We start from the raw sequence: 18,019 nt of genomic DNA on the forward strand, positions 1-18,019 counted from the left end.
TCACAGAGGACTGTCAACTTCTTCCCTAAATATTTCAGATCATTCTCTCCATTTGCAGCATCTTCTCAAAAATTTTTCTTTTACCAGTTTATATTTCAGAGTGACATATATGGTGCCCTAGGGAATGAATGACTTCCTGACATTTCTAATCCAAGTTGGCTTGTTTGCCTGTCCTGGATGACTACCTTTGCTTCATTTTCAGGCATCTCAAGATCTTCCTGTGCTCTCTATTTCCAGGACGGCTGCTGCGTCTCATGTGAAAAGCAGAGGATAAAATGAAGATTCTTCAGTGCAACATGCATCACTGGCTGTTTCCAGCTCTGCTGGCTGTTGCTTATTTTTCCATCATTGTCCAGGGTCAAGGTAATGCAAAACTTTAAGATAATCATTAGGGCCTGGAACTCTAGCTATATTGGTTCTGATTATTATTTTTTACTTTATTTACCTTAATAGTGTTTCACCTAACACCTACCCTAATAGTGTGCTACTGTGTTTCTAGGCAAGGTCATATGTTACTCAGTTTCCCCAGCTGTTTACTTTGTAGAAATGTGCCACAACTTTGATGAGGGTTAAGACCTCACCAATGACTGAGCATAGTAATTTTGTGGTGGTTTGTTAAACAGCTCATTCTTCACATGCTTCTGAAGAGGCTGTGCAGATTTCATTGGGAAAAGACAAATTTGCATGCAAAATCAGTTCCATTAGTGAAGAGCTATAATGGGTGTTATGTCGGTACCCCAGTCATGCCTTGTCTCTTAAATAGAGGGCCTACAAAATATGTCTGCCACTTCCTACCTGGTCTTTATCATTTTGTTTCTTTCTTTAAAAACTAGCACATGGTGTAAAGCTTACTAAAAGCCTGATATAAGTGGCTAATGTGCCATTTTAAAGATTTCCAATGATTTCTGGTTTTGTTTTCATTGAACTTAGTTTTTGAAATCTACTTTCTGTATTACTGGGGTCTGCACTTTTATTCTCAATTTCCACTCGTTTTTATAAAGTGTGTTAGGAGTTTCTGCACTACCAACTCATGGGCCAAATCTGACCCACTGCTTGTTTTTGTCTTTAAAGTTTTATTGGAACACAGACGTGCGTTTACATATGTCTGTGGCTGCGTTCACCCTGCGGGGAGTCGAGTGATTGTGGCAGAGACTGTGTAGGCCACAAAGCCTGAAATATTTATTATCTAGACTTTTGCAAAAAAAGCATGCTGACTTCCGAAGTCAGTGCACAACATGTATAAGTAAGGAAAACTCCATTACTAGGTAAACAAGATAATCTTGCAGAAACAGAAATGTTGGTGCTGAAATTGTCATTCATCGACTTAGCAAGGAAATCTACATGTGATAAAGAAAGTTATTTTAGGAGTGTTAATGTCTAAGGCTTGGAATTTACAGTTATAGAGAAGTCAAATGTTAAGACCCACCACACCCTGCTTCCTCAAAGTGAAACATGCTTGTTTGGAAAAGCATGGAATTTGACCCTTTGCGTGTTCAAATAGTGTTAAAGCCGTATTTCCAACTCTTCAAGCAACACATAGGAAACAGTTGGACAGATCAATTCTGCTTGCTCTATTTACATTAATACAAGAATGCTTTTGGAAGTGATAACTAGAAATCCCAGATAAGTTTCCATCTAAACTGTGGGATTCCAGACATAAGACCTTTGGAACACAGGGCAGGCAAATCACAAAGCCCTTCAGAGCGGTCATCTTAGTCTAACTTAGTTCAGAAATGGTCTTTTGTGGAGCAGCTGATTATACAGAGAGCCTTTCTGGCATACTTTCGGGGGTGCCATCGACCAGATATACACTGTTGGCCAAATTCCATTTTAAATGAATATTTATGGGGCATATTCTGTGTGTTAGGTTCAGGATACAAGGTCCTCCAGCAGCTTACTGCTACTGAGGAGATAGGGGATACGCAGATAAATCACCATGCAAGCTTTTGTGGGGTGGGGGATGGTGGGTATAGCAAGAGACAAAGATGGAAAGGTCTACTGGAGCCAGACTGTGGGGAATTTTGAACAGCCCCATTGTTTAAAGAAACTCTGACAGCAATGTTGATGATACTCGTATCTGCAACCTGTAGGCGTTTGGGGAATAAGTAAAGTAAGAGAGACCATCTGAAGATTATATTGACTTGTCTGAGAAGTAACTGTTGGGGGCCTGAACCAGACAGAAAGAGAGAAGAGAATGAGTCCAAGAAACATTACAGAGGTAGAAGCGATTGAATTTGTTTTCTGAACAGACGTGGAGAGAGTTGTGAAAGGGAAATGCCAGAGATGACTCTAAGTCTTTTTGTTGGAGAAGTGAGGAGAGGGAGCCTTTAGTTTTGACCGCTACGTTATTGTTGCTTGTGTGCCTTTGTGTCATAGTTGTTTGTTTACCTACGCTTGTTAAAACAGTAGTTCTCTCCTTAGTGTCTGTATCTCTGATACGGAACAATGCCTCAGTCGTAGTATACATTTGTTGAGGAGATTAATAAAAGAATAAGCATCTGACTCTTGATTTCGGCTCAGGTCATGATCTGAGTCGTGAGATCAAGCCCTGCTTCGGGCTCCATGGTTAGTGGGGAGTCTGCTTGAGATTCTCTTCCTCTGCCCCATCCCCTGTGGTGCATGCACTCCCCCCCCCAAATAAATAAATGTTTAAAGACATAAAAGAATAAGAAATGAAGCAAATTTAAGAAGGAGATGAGGTCAGTCTTAGACACATATGGAGCCTCAGGTGCTTGTGGAACATTTAGGACAAGGTGTCTGGTGGGCAGTGGGTGGTGTGGAGCTTAGATGAAAAGAGTGGAGAGTAGGAAATGTATCTAAATTGTTTTGTGCTTGGAGGTTAGCTGATAGGGACCTTTGAGGTCTCAGAGATGAGCCAAAAAGGCATGGCCCGATGGAGAGAAGTGAGGATGAAATGCGGCAGTCATCAACAGTGAAGAAGTTAAAGGAAGAAAAATGATGATTGAAATTGTCAAAAAAGCAATTGTAAAGAGGGTCAGGGGAGTGTCGTGGCCTAGAAGTGAAGGCTGGAGAAACTGAAGAAGGAAGATGGCGGGCAGGCACCTGCGGGAGGAAACCCTAGTAAGAAAAGGCCTCAGATGTCATTGACTTCTTTGGCTTTTAGGAAAGTATGTAAGACATTTAAGAAACTGAATCTTATTTCTATCTCCCAGGACAACGTTCATGGTGTCAGCAGAGAATAAAGCATGTGAATTGCTTTGTTTGATTGATTTTCTGCTTTTTTTTTTTTTTTAAGAATTTTAAAAATTTTAAGTAGTCTCTATACCCAATGTGGAGCTCAAATATAACCCCGAGGTCAAGAGTTGCACGCTCTACAGACTTAGCCAGCCAGGAGCCTGTGATTGATTTTCTACTATTAATTTTTTTCAAGTTTATTTATTTTTAAGTAATCTCTACACCCAACGTGGGGCTCAAACTCATGATCCCAAGATCAAGAGTCACTTCTGACTGAGCCAGTCAGGTGCCCTTGATTTTCTACTTTTAAAGCAGACATAGGAGTGTGAGTTCCTGTGGGTTGGCCAATTTCGACACTAATTTGCAAAGTCACACGTGAATGTGTTTGACATTCAATACAGTATTTTGCTAATGGCAGGTGCGTTGACTTGCTAGCGGACACTAATTACTCTCAAACTTTATGTTCTTAGAGACATTTTGGAGTCACATTTATTCACAAAATGAAAAGAAAGGTCAGTGTGGTAGGCAGAATAATGTGCTCGCAACAATACACACATCCTAATTTCCAGAACCTGTAAATATGCCAAATTATATGGCAAAGGGGAAATTAAGATTGCTGATGGGATGGAAGCTGTCAGTCAGCTGACTTTAAGATAGGGAGACTATCCTGGATTACCTAGGTGGGTCCCATTTGGACCCAATCATGGGGGTCTTAAATGTTTAAGAAGAGGGAAGCAGAGGAATGAAAGTCAAAGTGAAAGTCATGTAAGAAAGACTTAGCCAAGGCTATTGATGGCTTTGAAGATGGAAAGGGGACTCAAGTCAAGGAATGCTGGAATCCTCTAGAACCTGGAAAAGGCAGGAAAATGGATCGTCTCTGAGAGCCTCCAAAAGGGGAGGCAACCCTATCTACACTTTGGTTTTAGCCCAGCAAGACCCATTTCAGGCTTTTGACCCCCAGAACTGTAAGATAATACATTTCTTTTATTGTAAGTGGCTAATACAGTCTGTATTAAAAGGCATGTAGGAAATTAACTTTCGCCTCCTAAATAGCTTAATCAACAGAATGTATTTTACCACTTAGTCTCTAAGTAATTCTTTCTGGAGAACTTTCCCTCTCCAGAGAATGTGAACCCACATTGGCTCAAAAATAGTTGTTTATACCTAGGTTATTCCAGCATCTTCTTTTCAAGACAAGTTGCTAAATGAACTGGAACACAGAAAACATATTGTTGTGTTGGCTGTAAGGGGGAAAAAAGTGTATTACATGACAGAATGGTGGGTCTAAGACTTTCTTAGTATTTCATAGTAAGTTTGCCCTGGGTTCCAGCAAAATTTGTTTTGGATGGTTATAAAAAGAAACGACTGAAAGTAAAGTAACTGTCATTTAAACACCTCAAAGCATATAAAATTAGAGACTTTGCATCAAAGTTAAATTTAACTTTATAAAGATCTCTGTATTAAGAAATTTACACATATGTTTTGTTGTTAGTAGTCATCAAACATGTTTGGACAGTGGAGAATATTTTCTTTACTGCTCTTTTCAGCATCTTTATAATGGGTCATTAAATGAAACATAGTAAGTTCCAAGTAAGACAAAAAGAACCTTCCCACCTCAGCATATCCCACAGTGACTTTCTTTCATATTTTAACTTCTTCTATTTATAGAACATTGGGCAATGCATTTATTATTTTTTTTAAGATTCATTTATTTATTTGAGAGAGAACGAGAGAGGGGAGGGGCAGAGGGAGAGAAATCCTCAAGCAGACTCCCCACTGAGCAAAGCCCAATCCAGGGTTCGGTCCCAGGACCCTTAGATCATGACCCGAGCCAACATCAGGAGTCGACCCTTAACCAGCTGAGCCACGCAGGCGCCCCAGGCAGTGCATTTAATTGAAAAATAACTCAGATAAAAAGCTAAGGTTTTTGTTGTTTGTTTGGCTGTTTTTAGATCCCTTGGAAAAATAAACCAAATATTTCTCTGCTGTTTAAAGGTCATTTACTTAATAAATATAAGAGGTTGTTCTATTGATACTGCACCCAAAACTATGTTTTGAAAGAGAACACATTTTCACTGCCCATGCTACTCCATCTTGATCAGTCAGAGGTTTTTGGATGCAAAAAAAAGAAACATTTTCTGGCCCATTGAAGCAAAAAAAGAAAAAAAACGTATTTACTGGTAGGTAACAAAGTAGCTCACATCATTAAAAAGTTAAATTAAGCTTTGAAAAGGATGGGACTCTAAGAACACCCTGGATACTGGATAAAATTCTAGGAAACTGACCATTTTTTAAGGGCATGTTATTGCAATGAAATTGACGGGCTATTTTCCTTCCTTCCATGGCTGGACACAAGTTTCAGGTTCTTAGCCAGGGGAGTATGGCTGATTGACCGCACAGCCGAGGCCCCCTGCAGTACAGAGGGTGTATTGTTCTGGGGAAGAAACCGGCACCGTACAGAGAAGGCAGACAGACAAGTGGTGATCATGGGTCGTGAAAACCGGATCTTCATTTCAGTGTTCCTGTAGAAAAAGTAGTGTTTCAGGAAATTACTGGAAATGTTTTAATTGAAATAAATCTTTGGGGATGCCTGCTGGCTCAGTCGATTGAGCATCCAACTCTTGATTTCAGCTCAGGTCATGATCTCGGGGTGGTGACATCAAGCCCCAAGTTGTGCTCTGCATTGGCCGGCCGTGGAGCCTGCTTAAGAGTCTCTCTTCCTCTCCCTCTGCCCTTCTTGGCCCTCCCCCACAACACACATGCACATGCTCTCTCTGTAAAAAAAGAAACAGAAAGATTTCTATTGTTGAAATGGAGTGAAAGAAAGAAAAAAGGAAAGGAAGAAAGGAGAAAAGAAAGAGAAGGGGAGAGGGAAGGAAGACAGAAGGGAGGGGGGGAAGGATGGAAAATTGACCCTTGAATAGTCACATTATGAAATAAAATTTCCCAAATGCCTATGGATAACAGGGAGGCTTTAATAAATCACGTGAACATTCATTTTCTGCCTACAAGATTTGTTTTCTAGGAGAATAATTGTAGTGAACGTTGGGAGTTTTAAAAACTTCCCTCTCACAACAAACAAACAAACAAACAAAACCCTCATAACACAACAAAACAAATGCAGCCCTATACTTTCAGTAATAAGCCTAACCCTGCAGGAGAGAGGAAAATAAAAAATGGTCTGTCCCCATTCTTCCTCCTCAATTCCCCTTTGGGATGAAATACATATATTCACAAATATTGTGTTTGGCTCAATCCCACAGGAAGCCTGGCTTCACCATGCAAGGAATGAGTTTCCCTGGGTTCTTAGTGTGGGCTAGAAATCAAATTTTACACTTAGTTTTTTTGTTTTGTTTCGTTTTGTTTTGTCTTCTTAAAAAACTTAGGATTTTAACTAACATGAAGTAAATTCTGAGTCAAATTCACATCAGCATTTGTAGTTATTACTGGGAGTTATATGAATGTACAGAATCATCTCTTTGTGCTAGCAAAAAGAAAAATCATGTGTCTAACATCAAATATACCCAACTTTTTATTTCATGCAATAAGAGCAGTGATTTCTGAACTGCATTTACAGTGTTTCTATCAATCTTGGCTACCCTTGCTCTGACGCAAGTCCCAGTGTCTTTCTTCCATATGGAGAAAAAGGAGTTAACTTTGAAGTTCGAAACTATGACCTCATGCCTACTTCTTTCTTAACTAGCATTTTTTTTAAAGATTTTATTTATTTATTTGACAGACAGAGATCACAAGTAGGCAGAGGTAGACAGAGAGAGAGAGAGAGGGAAGCAGGCTCCCTGCTGATCAGAGAGCCCAAGGTGGGGCTCGATCCCAGGACCCTGATATCATGACCGGAGCCGAAGGCAGAGGCTCAACCCACTGAGCCACCCAGGAACCCCTTAACTAGCATTTTTTTATGTTCACTCTTTTCCCCCTGAAGGCAAAAACCTAAAGGAAATGTAAATTTTGTGTCTAACCAAGATTTTCTTTTACCGATTGTGAGAGTATTTTTGCTTATATAATATAGGCTGGAGATGTGGTCTGTTGATGAAAGAGAAGCGTGGTGTTCCTTTTTGCTAGCAGCCATAATGGGACTGTAGTCACATGCATTATTTGTAAATGATTTTAAAAGTTGGACACTGATGGATTTATGGTTGCTTTTGCTTCACGCTGTGTTTCCATGAGTAGTTCAACGGAAGCCAGTGCCTCTCTGGATCTGGAGCCCCGTCGTATTGTCTGGACGTGATCCATGGGATCAGAGTGTGTTCATTGTTATTCCCATCACTTTCTCCTGGGGGTTCAGAAGGCTATGGTTATTGACTTAAAAAATGTGGCAGGGCTATAATCTCAGATCACATCTAAAGAACGGTAGCCTGGTGGTGCGCCTGAGTGGCTCATTCGATTAAGTGTCTGCCTTCAGTCCAGGTCATGATCCAGGGGTCCTGGGATCGAGTCTTGTGTTGGGCTCCCTGCTCAGCAGGAAGTCTGTTTCTCTCTCTCCCTCTAACCATCACCCCTGCTCCTTCTCTCTCTCTCCCCCTCTCTCTCTCAAATAAATAAATAAAATCTTTAAAGAATAGTAGCCTGGATAGAAAATGTTGTAAAGATTTCTAATCTTGAACTTGGGAATTCTCAATGTTGTGGACTTATTTGCCCTCCTTGAGAAGTCGGCACACCTGGGGAACTGACCGAATTGGTCAGTCCTCTTGCCGCGGTCTAGACTGAGGCCTCCATCCTGCTTGTTGGCTGTACTTCTCCACTTGATGGGTCCCAGGCACGTCCGCCATCTTTCACCGGGACATTCATGCAGAACTTTGTAGTAAGCTTGGCCAATGACGTCTACCAGCCCACTGGTGAGATTTGGCTGAGAAACTAGATATATTGTTTAAAATTGCTTAATTCTTGTTTTAAATTTTTTCCATAAGTAATGAAAGCCTACCTATAGGGGCGCCTGGGGGGGCTTAGTTGGTTAAGCATCTGCCTTCGCCTCAGGTCTTGATCCCAAGGTCCTAGGATTGAGCCCCACATCGGGCTCCCTGCTTATTGGGGAGCCTGCTTCTCCCTCCCTCTCTGCCTACTGCTCCCCCTGTTTGTGCTCTCTCTCTCTGTCAAATAAATGAATAAAATCTTTTTTTTTTTTAAGAGCCTACTTATAAACAGGTTATTCTCACCAGTTTCCAGACTAAGCAAAATTGTAATAGTTTTCCTGTTCATCCAAATGTTAGGTTCCTCTTCTTGAATTTCAAAATAGTTATTCTTATGATAAATCCATATTTTTCCATAAACAAGAGAAATGTCAACTCTTTCTTCCATTCAGGTCACATTGAGAATGGGAAGCTAATGTTTTTTTTTGTTTGTTTTGAATTGCTAACATTCTCTGCTAAGAGGTAATAAAAGTTGAGCTGACTTGTGAGGAGTCAGTTACTTGTTCCTCTATCTCCAGGAAGGGCGCCTTCTTAATGTGGCTTTTCTGCCAAAGAAACAGCATCTCAGTTGGGGGTCAGGGATTGTCATTCACCGGTACGTGAACTTGGGCAAGTCTTCAGTTTTTCTTTGGCTTCTTTATATGTAAAATTGGGATGGTACTGTATCTTTTTGTGAGAATCAAATGAGCTTTTGAGATCACCCCTTAGTTGAAGTCAAAGCCGGAGGATCAAATATTTACAGATCACTTTTCCTAAAAATAAAGGTTTGGAAGGAGGAATCACTCAAGTTTCTTTATCTAATAAGTGACAGAACTGGAATCAAATTAATGCCCAAACCCTATATTGTGCTACATACCTGTTAAGGAGAATGTCTGTTTCTTCCCCCTCTTTCTGTTTCCTAAAGTGAGAAAGAAAGACAGGGTGTAAGCGTGGACAGTAAGAGCTAAGCTTTTCTGTTACATGTAAGCTTTTCTTTTTTGATAAACTATTTCAATATTATGTAATTAAAATCTTCTTAAACTATTTTGTGTGAAATTCTAGAGCACTGATGTAGGTTTAAAGTTTGAATGACATACACAAGAAGTAATATAGACCTATCCATTTTGTGAACTATCAGAAAAGATTAAGTGTCCTGGTATGACTCAAGAGCCTATGCTGTGTATCTTTCTGAAAGACAGAAATCAGCTACACTTTAAGAATGGATCAAACTTTATAAAACCCAATTATCTTTGATTTGATCCTTTTCCTTTTGGTCCTTTATAATCTCTTTTTCAAATGTTTTTTAAATGAAGATCTTAATACTATAATACGTCCATTGTTGCCTTCTTAAATGACCTTATCGTTAAACATACTGGATTACTAAAGTGAAAAATCTAAAGGTATAAAACAGGTCCCAGTAGAGTAGATTATAAAAGCTTATGTGTTCCAAGTTGAGGGGAAAAATCATCCTTATAATATAATGAATGCATTTTATAAGATTGGCTTCAATTTAAACTAGACTAGAGTATTACATTTTAACCCTTAAGTCATAGGTCTTTGTCGTAAGGTCACTACTATTTGATAAATGCTTATCTCTTGAGTAAGAAACAGATGCTCTTGGGTTTGTATCATTGTGAAAACTCATCAATTCATTAATGGGGCTATAGAAAGAGCATATTTTGATTTCGTTATGTTGACTCTTCGGTTTAACTAATGGCAGCTTAAATGTTTCAACATTTAAATGATTTTTGTTTCTCCTTTTGCAGTGGCTCCACCAACACGGTTAAGATATAATGTATTATCTCATGACAGTATACAGATTTCCTGGAAGGCTCCAAGGGGGAAATTTGGTGGCTACAAACTTCTTGTGACTCCAGCTTCAGGTAAAAACTGTTGATTGTGGGCACCTGGGTGGCTCAGTGGGTTAAAACCTCTCCCTTAGGCTCAGGTCATGATCCCATGGTACTGGGATTGGGCTCTTTGCTCAGTGGGGAGCCTGCTTCTCCCTCTGTCTCTGCCAGTCTCTCCACTTACTTGTGATCTCTCTCACTCTGTCAAATAAATAAATAAAATCTTAAAAACAAACAAACAAACAAAAAAGTTGATTGTGATTTCTAGAGTATTAACAACTTTTTACACATAGTTAACTAAAAATGTGAAGTATTAAGTGTTTCTTGAAAATCATTTGAAAGATTTTTTTCAATTCAATATATGCACTTGAAATCTTACCTTCTAATCAAAGAAATAATATTCCCAAAGTCTAAAGAGGTGCTATTGGGCTCATCGTAATTCTCCTCAGGGGAAATTTCCAGACTATTAAAATCTTCACTTCTCTGTTTCAACTTAGAATGAATACTTTTGGCCTGTTGACCCTTAAAAAAAAATACAATACATCTGGAAGGCTAACACTTGTGACCAGCTGAGTAAATTATGATTAATTAACTTGATAATGTATTATTCAGCAATTATACATTAAAATGAAAAGAGCTAAGTAGACGCTGTGAAAATAAGTGCTAAATTAAAGCAGGAAAGGAGGAAAAGTAAAAGTTAGATTTATTGATCATGAAGCTAAAGTAGTAATGCCAAATTTTTAAAATTAAATTTTGGTTGAATTTTTTCCTTTCTTCTATTTTATGTTTTTATTATACAAATATGATTAGTAAAACAATAAAGAGTATGGAAAGGAGCTGCTGCTATTACACACAGTCATGGAGACAAAGAGGGGGTCAACAACATGAATAGCTTGAGCTCCACACCTGGGTCTGTGGTGTATAAGAAATGTCATTTGGGCAAGTTGTAAAACCTCTCTGTTCTCTGGTGTCATCTTACATAAAACCCACAAACAGCACTAGTCCCACCTCATGGAGTTGTAAGGCGTGGAACTCAAAATGTATTCTGAGAATCAGCACAGGCATCAGCTGAGAGCCAATGCAGAAGATTGGTCCCTACCTCCCACCTGCTGAATCAGCATCTGACCTTGACAAAGATCCCCCAATGACTCCTATGCATGTTAAATTTAGGAAGCATTTGTTGTGAGGACTTAATTAATTTATAAAAATAAAGCACTTACAACAGTGACTGCCAGATAGAGTGCAATCATATTGCCTGAGATTGATATACAGATGATTTGAGTATGTCCCTCAGGTCTCATTTCCTTTCCTAGGAACCAGTTTCCCATATTCTGTAAGAAATATTTAATAATAGCATATTTGTATAATACATATGTATTTATGTATATATAATAATTTTTCCTCTTTATTGGTGGATAAAGATAGGGTTTTTTGTTTGATAATTAATTTTTTGTTTGATATTTGTTTGATATTGATAAAGATGGTTATATGGACCTGGGCTTCTTGCTGTTGGAGTCCTTTTCCCAGCTCTTTTAATAAGACTGACAAATGCTCTGTTGTTGATAATTGTGGACATTTTACCCAGTGGTAGATTTAAAATCTCAACCAAAACAAGCAGCTGAAACACCTGGCTTCTTGCTTGGCCATGAAAAAGGAACCTTCTAGAAGGTTATTAACAAATATTACCCAGACTCTTTAGAATGATTCATGGTTCAATGAAACAGATGCCAACTTTACCCATGTTGACTCACAGAAGTGACACACTTGCAGAAAGCAATATTTCATTCTCGAGCCTGGTTCAGAATTTTCATTTTGAAGTATGGCCCAATTTTGAAATAACTTTGACTTTTGAAAATGCAGTTTGTGTTCTGAAATAAGCCACCATGGGAAATTCAAGTTCAAGAGATTCCTGGGGAGAGACTTAAGACAGCAGAGTAGTAGGGAGATCCTGAACTTACCTCATCCCTTGAACATAGCTAGATCAAAAAACAAATCATTTTGAGTAACTAGGAAATTGACCTGAAGATTAAGAAAACAATCTGAACAATTAGAGGGAGAGAACATGGCAGATGTGAGGTTTGGAGATATGAATTGGGGGAGAGAAAAGCTGTGGTGCCATGGAGGAAAGGAAACCCTCGTCACAGAGAGAAGACAGAGAGAGGAAGAGAGAGTGGAGGCTGGAGTTGCTTATACCAAGCCAAAAAGGTCAACACCAAGAAATACAGAAAAGGAGAATTCTGAAAACAGTGGGAGACAAAATGTCCTTAACCCACAAGGGTAGATATAATGTTAGCAGCAGACCTGTCCACAGAAACTTAGCAGGCCAGAAGAGAGTGACATGATATAGTCAATGTGCTGAATGGGAAAAAAATGAAGCCAAGAATACTATATCCAGCAAGGCAATCATTCAAAATAGAAGGAGAAATAAAGAGCTTCTGAAACAAGCAAAAACTAAAGGAGATTGTGAACACCAAACTAGCTCTGCAAGAGATATTAAAGGGGACTCGGACTGAGAAAGATAAACCAAAGGCAACAAAGACTAGAATGAAAAGAGACTAACCACAGGAATGACAACTTCACAGGTAATCCAATGGCACTAAATTCATATCTATAAATAATTACTCTAAATGTAAATGGACTAATTGTCCCAATTAAGAGACATAGGGTGTGAATGGATTAAAAAAAAACAAAACCCATTGATATCCTGCTTATAAGAGACTCATAGACCCAAAGATGCCTCCAGATTGAAAGTGAGGAGGTAGAGAACAATTTATCAAAAGAAAGCTGGAGTAGGCATCTTTATATTAGGCAAACTGGATTTTAATTTGAAGACTGTAATAAGAGATGAAGAAGGTTGCTGTATTATAATAAAGAGGTCAATCCTATAAGAAGATCTAACAATTGCAAATATTTATGCCCCCAACTTGGGAGCAGCCAAATATGTAAGTCAATTAAAACAAACTTAAAGAAACTCATTGATAATAACGCAATAATAGTAGGCCACTTTAATAACCCACTCATAGCAATGGACAGATCATCTAAGCAGAAGAACAACAAGTAAATAATAGCATTGAATGAAACTCTGGAACAGATGGACTTAGCAGGTATATTCAGAGCATTTCATCCTAAAGTGACAGATATTCTTCTTTTTAAGTGCACATGGAACATACTCCAGAACAAATCAGATATGGGCTCACAAATTGGACCTCAACAAGTACAAAAAAATGGAGATCATACCGAGCCTATTTTCATACCACAATGCTATTAAACTTGAAGTCAACCATAAGAAAAAATTTGAAAAGATCACAAATGGAGGTTAAGGAACATCCTACTACAGAATGAGTAGGTTAACCAGGAAATTAAAGATGAAATTTTAAAAAAGGATCATGGTAGCAAATGAAAATGAAAACACTACAGTGTTTTCCCAACCTTTGGGATGCAGCAAAGGCAGTCGTAAGAGGGCAGTATATAGCAATACAGGCCTTCCTCAAGAAAAGTCTCAAATATACAACCTAACTTTATATCTAAAGGAGCTGGAAAAAGAACAGCAAATAAATCTTAAAACCAGCAGAAGAAGAGAGATAATAAAGATTAGAGCAGAAATCAATGATATAGAAATTTACAAAACCGAGTATAATAGATCAACACAAGTAGCTAGATCTTTAGAAGAATTAACAATATTGATAAACACTGAGCCAGACTTATCAAAAAGAAGAGAAGGGACCCAAATAAATAAAATCATGAATGAAAGAGGCAAGATTACAACCAACACTGCAGAAATACAAACAATTGGAGAATATTATGAGCAATTGTATGCCAACAAATTGGACAATCTGGAAAAAATAGCTAAATTCCTAGAAACATATAAATCACCAAAACTGAAACAGGAAGAAATGGAAAATTTCAACAGACCCATAACCAGCAAAGAAAATGAATCAGTAATTAAGAATCTCCCAACGCTATCCTGATCAAAATACCAGTGACATTTTTCAAAGAGCTGGAACAAATAATCACAAATTTATATGAAACTGGAAAAGACCCTGAATCACTAAAGAAATGTTGAAAAAGAAAAACAAAGCTAGGGATATCACATTGCTTGATATCCAGCCATATTACAAAAATGTCATCACTGAGACACCATGGCATTGGCACAAAACAGACACATAGACCAGTGGAACAGAATAGAGAGCCCAGATGTGGACCCTCAACTCTATGGTCAACTAATCTTCAACAAAGCAGGAAAAAATATCCAATGGAAAAAAAGACAGTCTCTTCAGTAAATGGTGCTGGGAAAATTGGACACCCATACACAGAAGAATGAAATCCGACCATTGTCTTACACCATACACAAAGATAAAGTCTCAATGTAAGGCAGGAATTTATCAAAATCCTAGAGGAGAACATAGGCAGTAACCTCTTCGACATCAGCCACAGCAACTTCTTTGAAGACACATCTCCAAAAGCAAGGAAAACAAAAGCAAAAATGAACTTTTGGGATTGCATCAAGGTAAAAACCTTCTGCATAGCAAAAGAAAAAGTCAACAAAACAAAGAGGAAACCCATGGAATGGGAGAAGATATCTGCAAATGACACTACAGATAAAGGGCTGGTATTCAAGATCTATAAAGAACTTCTCAAACTCAACACACAAAAAACAAATAATCAAGTCAAAAAATGGGCAGAATACATGAACAGACACTTCTCCATAGAAGATATACAAATGACCAACAAATATGTGAAAAAATGCTCAACATTGCTCCACATCAGGGAAATACAAATCAAAACCACAATGAGATAACGCCTCACACCCATCAGAATGGCTGAAATTAACAAGTCAGGAAATAACATATGTTGGCAAAGATGCAGAGAAAGGGAAACCTTTTTATACTGTTGGTGAGAATGCAGACTGGTGCAGACACTCAGAAAACAATATGGAGGTTCCTCAAAAAGTTAAAAACAGAAATACCCTGTGACCCATCAATTGCACTACGAGGTGTCTATCCAAAGGATACAAAAATACTGATTCAAAGGGGCACATGCACCCAAATGTTTATAGTAGTACCATCAACAATAGCAAAATTATAGAAAGGAAGCCCAAATGTCCATCAACTGATGAATGGATAAAGAATATGTGGCATATTTACACATACGCACACACATATGTACATATATACATATACATATGTAATATGGAAAATTAGCTATCAAAAGGAGTGAAATATTGGCATTTGCAGCAATGTGGATGGAACTAGAGTGTATTATGCTAAGCAAAATAAGTCAATCAGAGAAGACAAATACCATATGATTTCACACGTATATGGAATTAAAAAAAAATAGATGAACATAGGGGAAGGGAAGAGAAAAGTAAGATAAAAACAGAGGGAAGCCAGCCATAAGAGACCCTTAACTGCAGAGAACAAATTAAGGGTTGCTAGAGGGGAGGTGGGGGGGAATGGGTTAAATGGGCGATAGGCATTAAGGAGGGCACTTGTTGTGATGAACACTGGGTGTTATATGTAAGCAATGAATCACTAAATTCTACTCCTGTAACCAACATTACCCTTAGTGTTAACGAACTTGAATTTAAATAAAATCTTGAAAAAGGAAAAAAAAAAGATTCTTGAACATCATTATGACTTAAAGGTCAAAATACAAGTTTCTAATTTGTGGTACCTCTGAGAATTCCCCATGTCTGATCTTGAAAGTTTATTCTTTTTCTTCCAGGTAATTGGTGTCTTAACTTTCCCTTTAGTATTAGTTACTGATAATACTAAACTGTTCAGTACACATAGAGTTGGCATTAAGGAATCAGGGAGTCTTAGGAGTGACTTGTGTAGCCTCTGAACCAAATCTCAGCCAGATCCTTCAATCACCTCTGCTATACCACACTCACAAGGCAAGCCTCCAGCTCTTACTTAAACACTTCCAGAGACATAATAAAAATTGAGAGTGAAAGCAAATTATTCCTTCATGAATACAGGTTCCATTTTTACAGTGCCTCGGTGCTCTTACTGCAGTGACCCAAGCTAATAAGACAGTGTTGACACTCTGTTACCTACTTGGTCAAACATAAAATAACTAGAGTAAATAAAAAGAATAATAAATGCATCCAGACACAAAAGGTAGACATTTTAGCCCTTCAAGACATGTTCCTAATACAGTTTATACCAGTCTTTCCCAAAGTGTGTTCCATGGTAATCTGCAAGATGCTAATAACTATGATACAACCAAATGGTTTAATAGTCAAAGAAACTGAAGAAGTCCTATTCTAAAGAGTTTAAAGATTTTTGAACTTGCAGAATTCTCAAAGCTGTTAGTAAAATAATACACCTAAGCCCCTCAGAGAGGGAGTCTAATACACAGTATTCTAAGAAACTTTTTTTTTTTTTTAGTGAAACATGCATTAAGAAAGATTTATTTGGTGTGCTTTGTAGAAGATGGGTTTTAAATAATAGACGTTTGTGAAACCAGGTTTAACATCTTGGACATAAATGCATTTAAAGAAATGTGTTTTGGCAAGAAAAGGGCTCCGTTCTGCCTTCTAGTAGCAGGCAGCATAGGTGATAGCAGCATCAAATTTCAGACACAACATCATTAATTTATGGGAATATGATTAAAATACATTGTAATCTGTGTTATGTTTAATTCATTCAGCAGATTTCAGGTCCTTTTTGCTGTCATTGCTAGCGGCGAGGGAGTTTTCAATTTCCTTCCTCTTATACTTAGTAACTGTTGCCAGAAATTAGAAAAGAAAAGCATATTTGGAATTTGGCATAAAAGTTGAGTATTTAATCAACAGTATTTCCACAATAGCCTTAGATGTCATTATGATTTGATGGAGAGATACTGGAGATTTGAAATCTTTTCATGAACCGCGCTAACGTTTAAGTAGCTGGGCAATGATTGGTTCTGTCAACATCCTGAGCCAGTTATGCTCAGATTTAAGATAATTAAATTGCTAATGCTTTAGGGATGCTTTGACTCAGTTTAGAGAGACCATAGCAAAAATTTCAGCATAGATAATGTTGTTCAGTCTGCCTTTATCTTTCCCTTTCCTTGAAGACTGTATCTATGCTGAGGGCTTATTTTCTCCTAATCCTATACTGTGGCTTTCCCTGGTGTATAAGCAGTAATGCATTATGATGAAAGATTTTTGTGAATGTATTTTGTCTAATTTAGGCAACTGTTGAAATGATCTAATGCAAAGAGTACAACTAAGAATGAGAAGGAACAATATATTAAAATTAAGTAGTATATGCATATGCACCATTGTGTATTTTTTAAAATGTTTTCACCCTTTAAAATCTTGATTGCTGATTAATAAATTTTCTTAATGTATCCAGTGAATCTGTTTCTTAGTCCTGATTTATCTTTCTGTTTTGTTATAGGTGGCAAAACCAATCAATTGAATCTCCAGAACACGGCAACTAAGGCAATTATTCAAGGTCTTATGCCAGACCAGAATTACACAGTTCAAATTATTGCATACAATAAAGACAAAGAAAGCAAGCCAGCCCAAGGTCAATTCAGAAGTACGTATGTACAGTTCTTAAAGTGCTACCATCGGACTCTGTTTCAGCTCTGAGTTAAAGTCTGGAGTAAATACTATGATAGGTTAAAATTGGATTGTTTAGATGAGGAGATCTTGAAAGATATTTGGTGAAATCTTCCATGAGTTCCTTCTATCACTACTACCCCTCTGCCCCTCCCTTAACCTGTTTTAATGCATGCCCACTTAAATCCTTTAAATTTTACTTTTTTCATGCTGTATTAGATACTGGGTAGACGAGATGTCCTCTGAACCTTACCCAGACATCTCGTCTACCCAGTACTCATAGGTGCTAAGTGAATACATACCAAATGACTCAGTGACTGATGCCTACACCTGCTCTGTAGTATTCCTAGCAAGTGGCAGTCTAGCCTCTATGTAAACAACCTTTATAACAAGACATTTGACCCTTTCTCTTGATAAATCAGTTGGTTTTTATCATCAACCTATTATACGCCAGGTCCCATGACAAAAAGCTCTGTGAATGCCGTAAGGGTCAGGGATGGAGATTCAGGGCTCTC

At 38.0% G+C, this 18,019-nt stretch overlaps 1 protein-coding gene across 2 annotated transcripts in view; it reads left to right on the forward strand.

Moving 5' to 3' along the window:
- COL14A1 (collagen type XIV alpha 1 chain) overlaps positions 1-18,019 on the forward strand; it is a 218,535-nt gene that overhangs the window by 16,158 nt on the left and 184,358 nt on the right. For both annotated transcript variants that reach the window (XM_004743496.3, XM_004743494.3), the window contains exons 2-4: positions 238-363; positions 9,866-9,982; positions 17,338-17,481. In XM_004743496.3, the coding sequence (XP_004743553.2) occupies positions 276-363; positions 9,866-9,982; positions 17,338-17,481 (349 nt within the window). In that variant the 5' untranslated portion in view covers positions 238-275. The remainder of the gene's footprint in view (positions 1-237; positions 364-9,865; positions 9,983-17,337; positions 17,482-18,019) is intronic.

The sequence above is a fragment of the Mustela putorius genome, unplaced genomic scaffold (genome assembly GCF_011764305.1).
Source record: "Mustela putorius furo isolate JIRA1106 unplaced genomic scaffold, ASM1176430v1.1 tig00000228_pilon_pilon_pilon, whole genome shotgun sequence".
NCBI classification, from domain to species: Eukaryota; Metazoa; Chordata; class Mammalia; order Carnivora; family Mustelidae; genus Mustela; species Mustela putorius.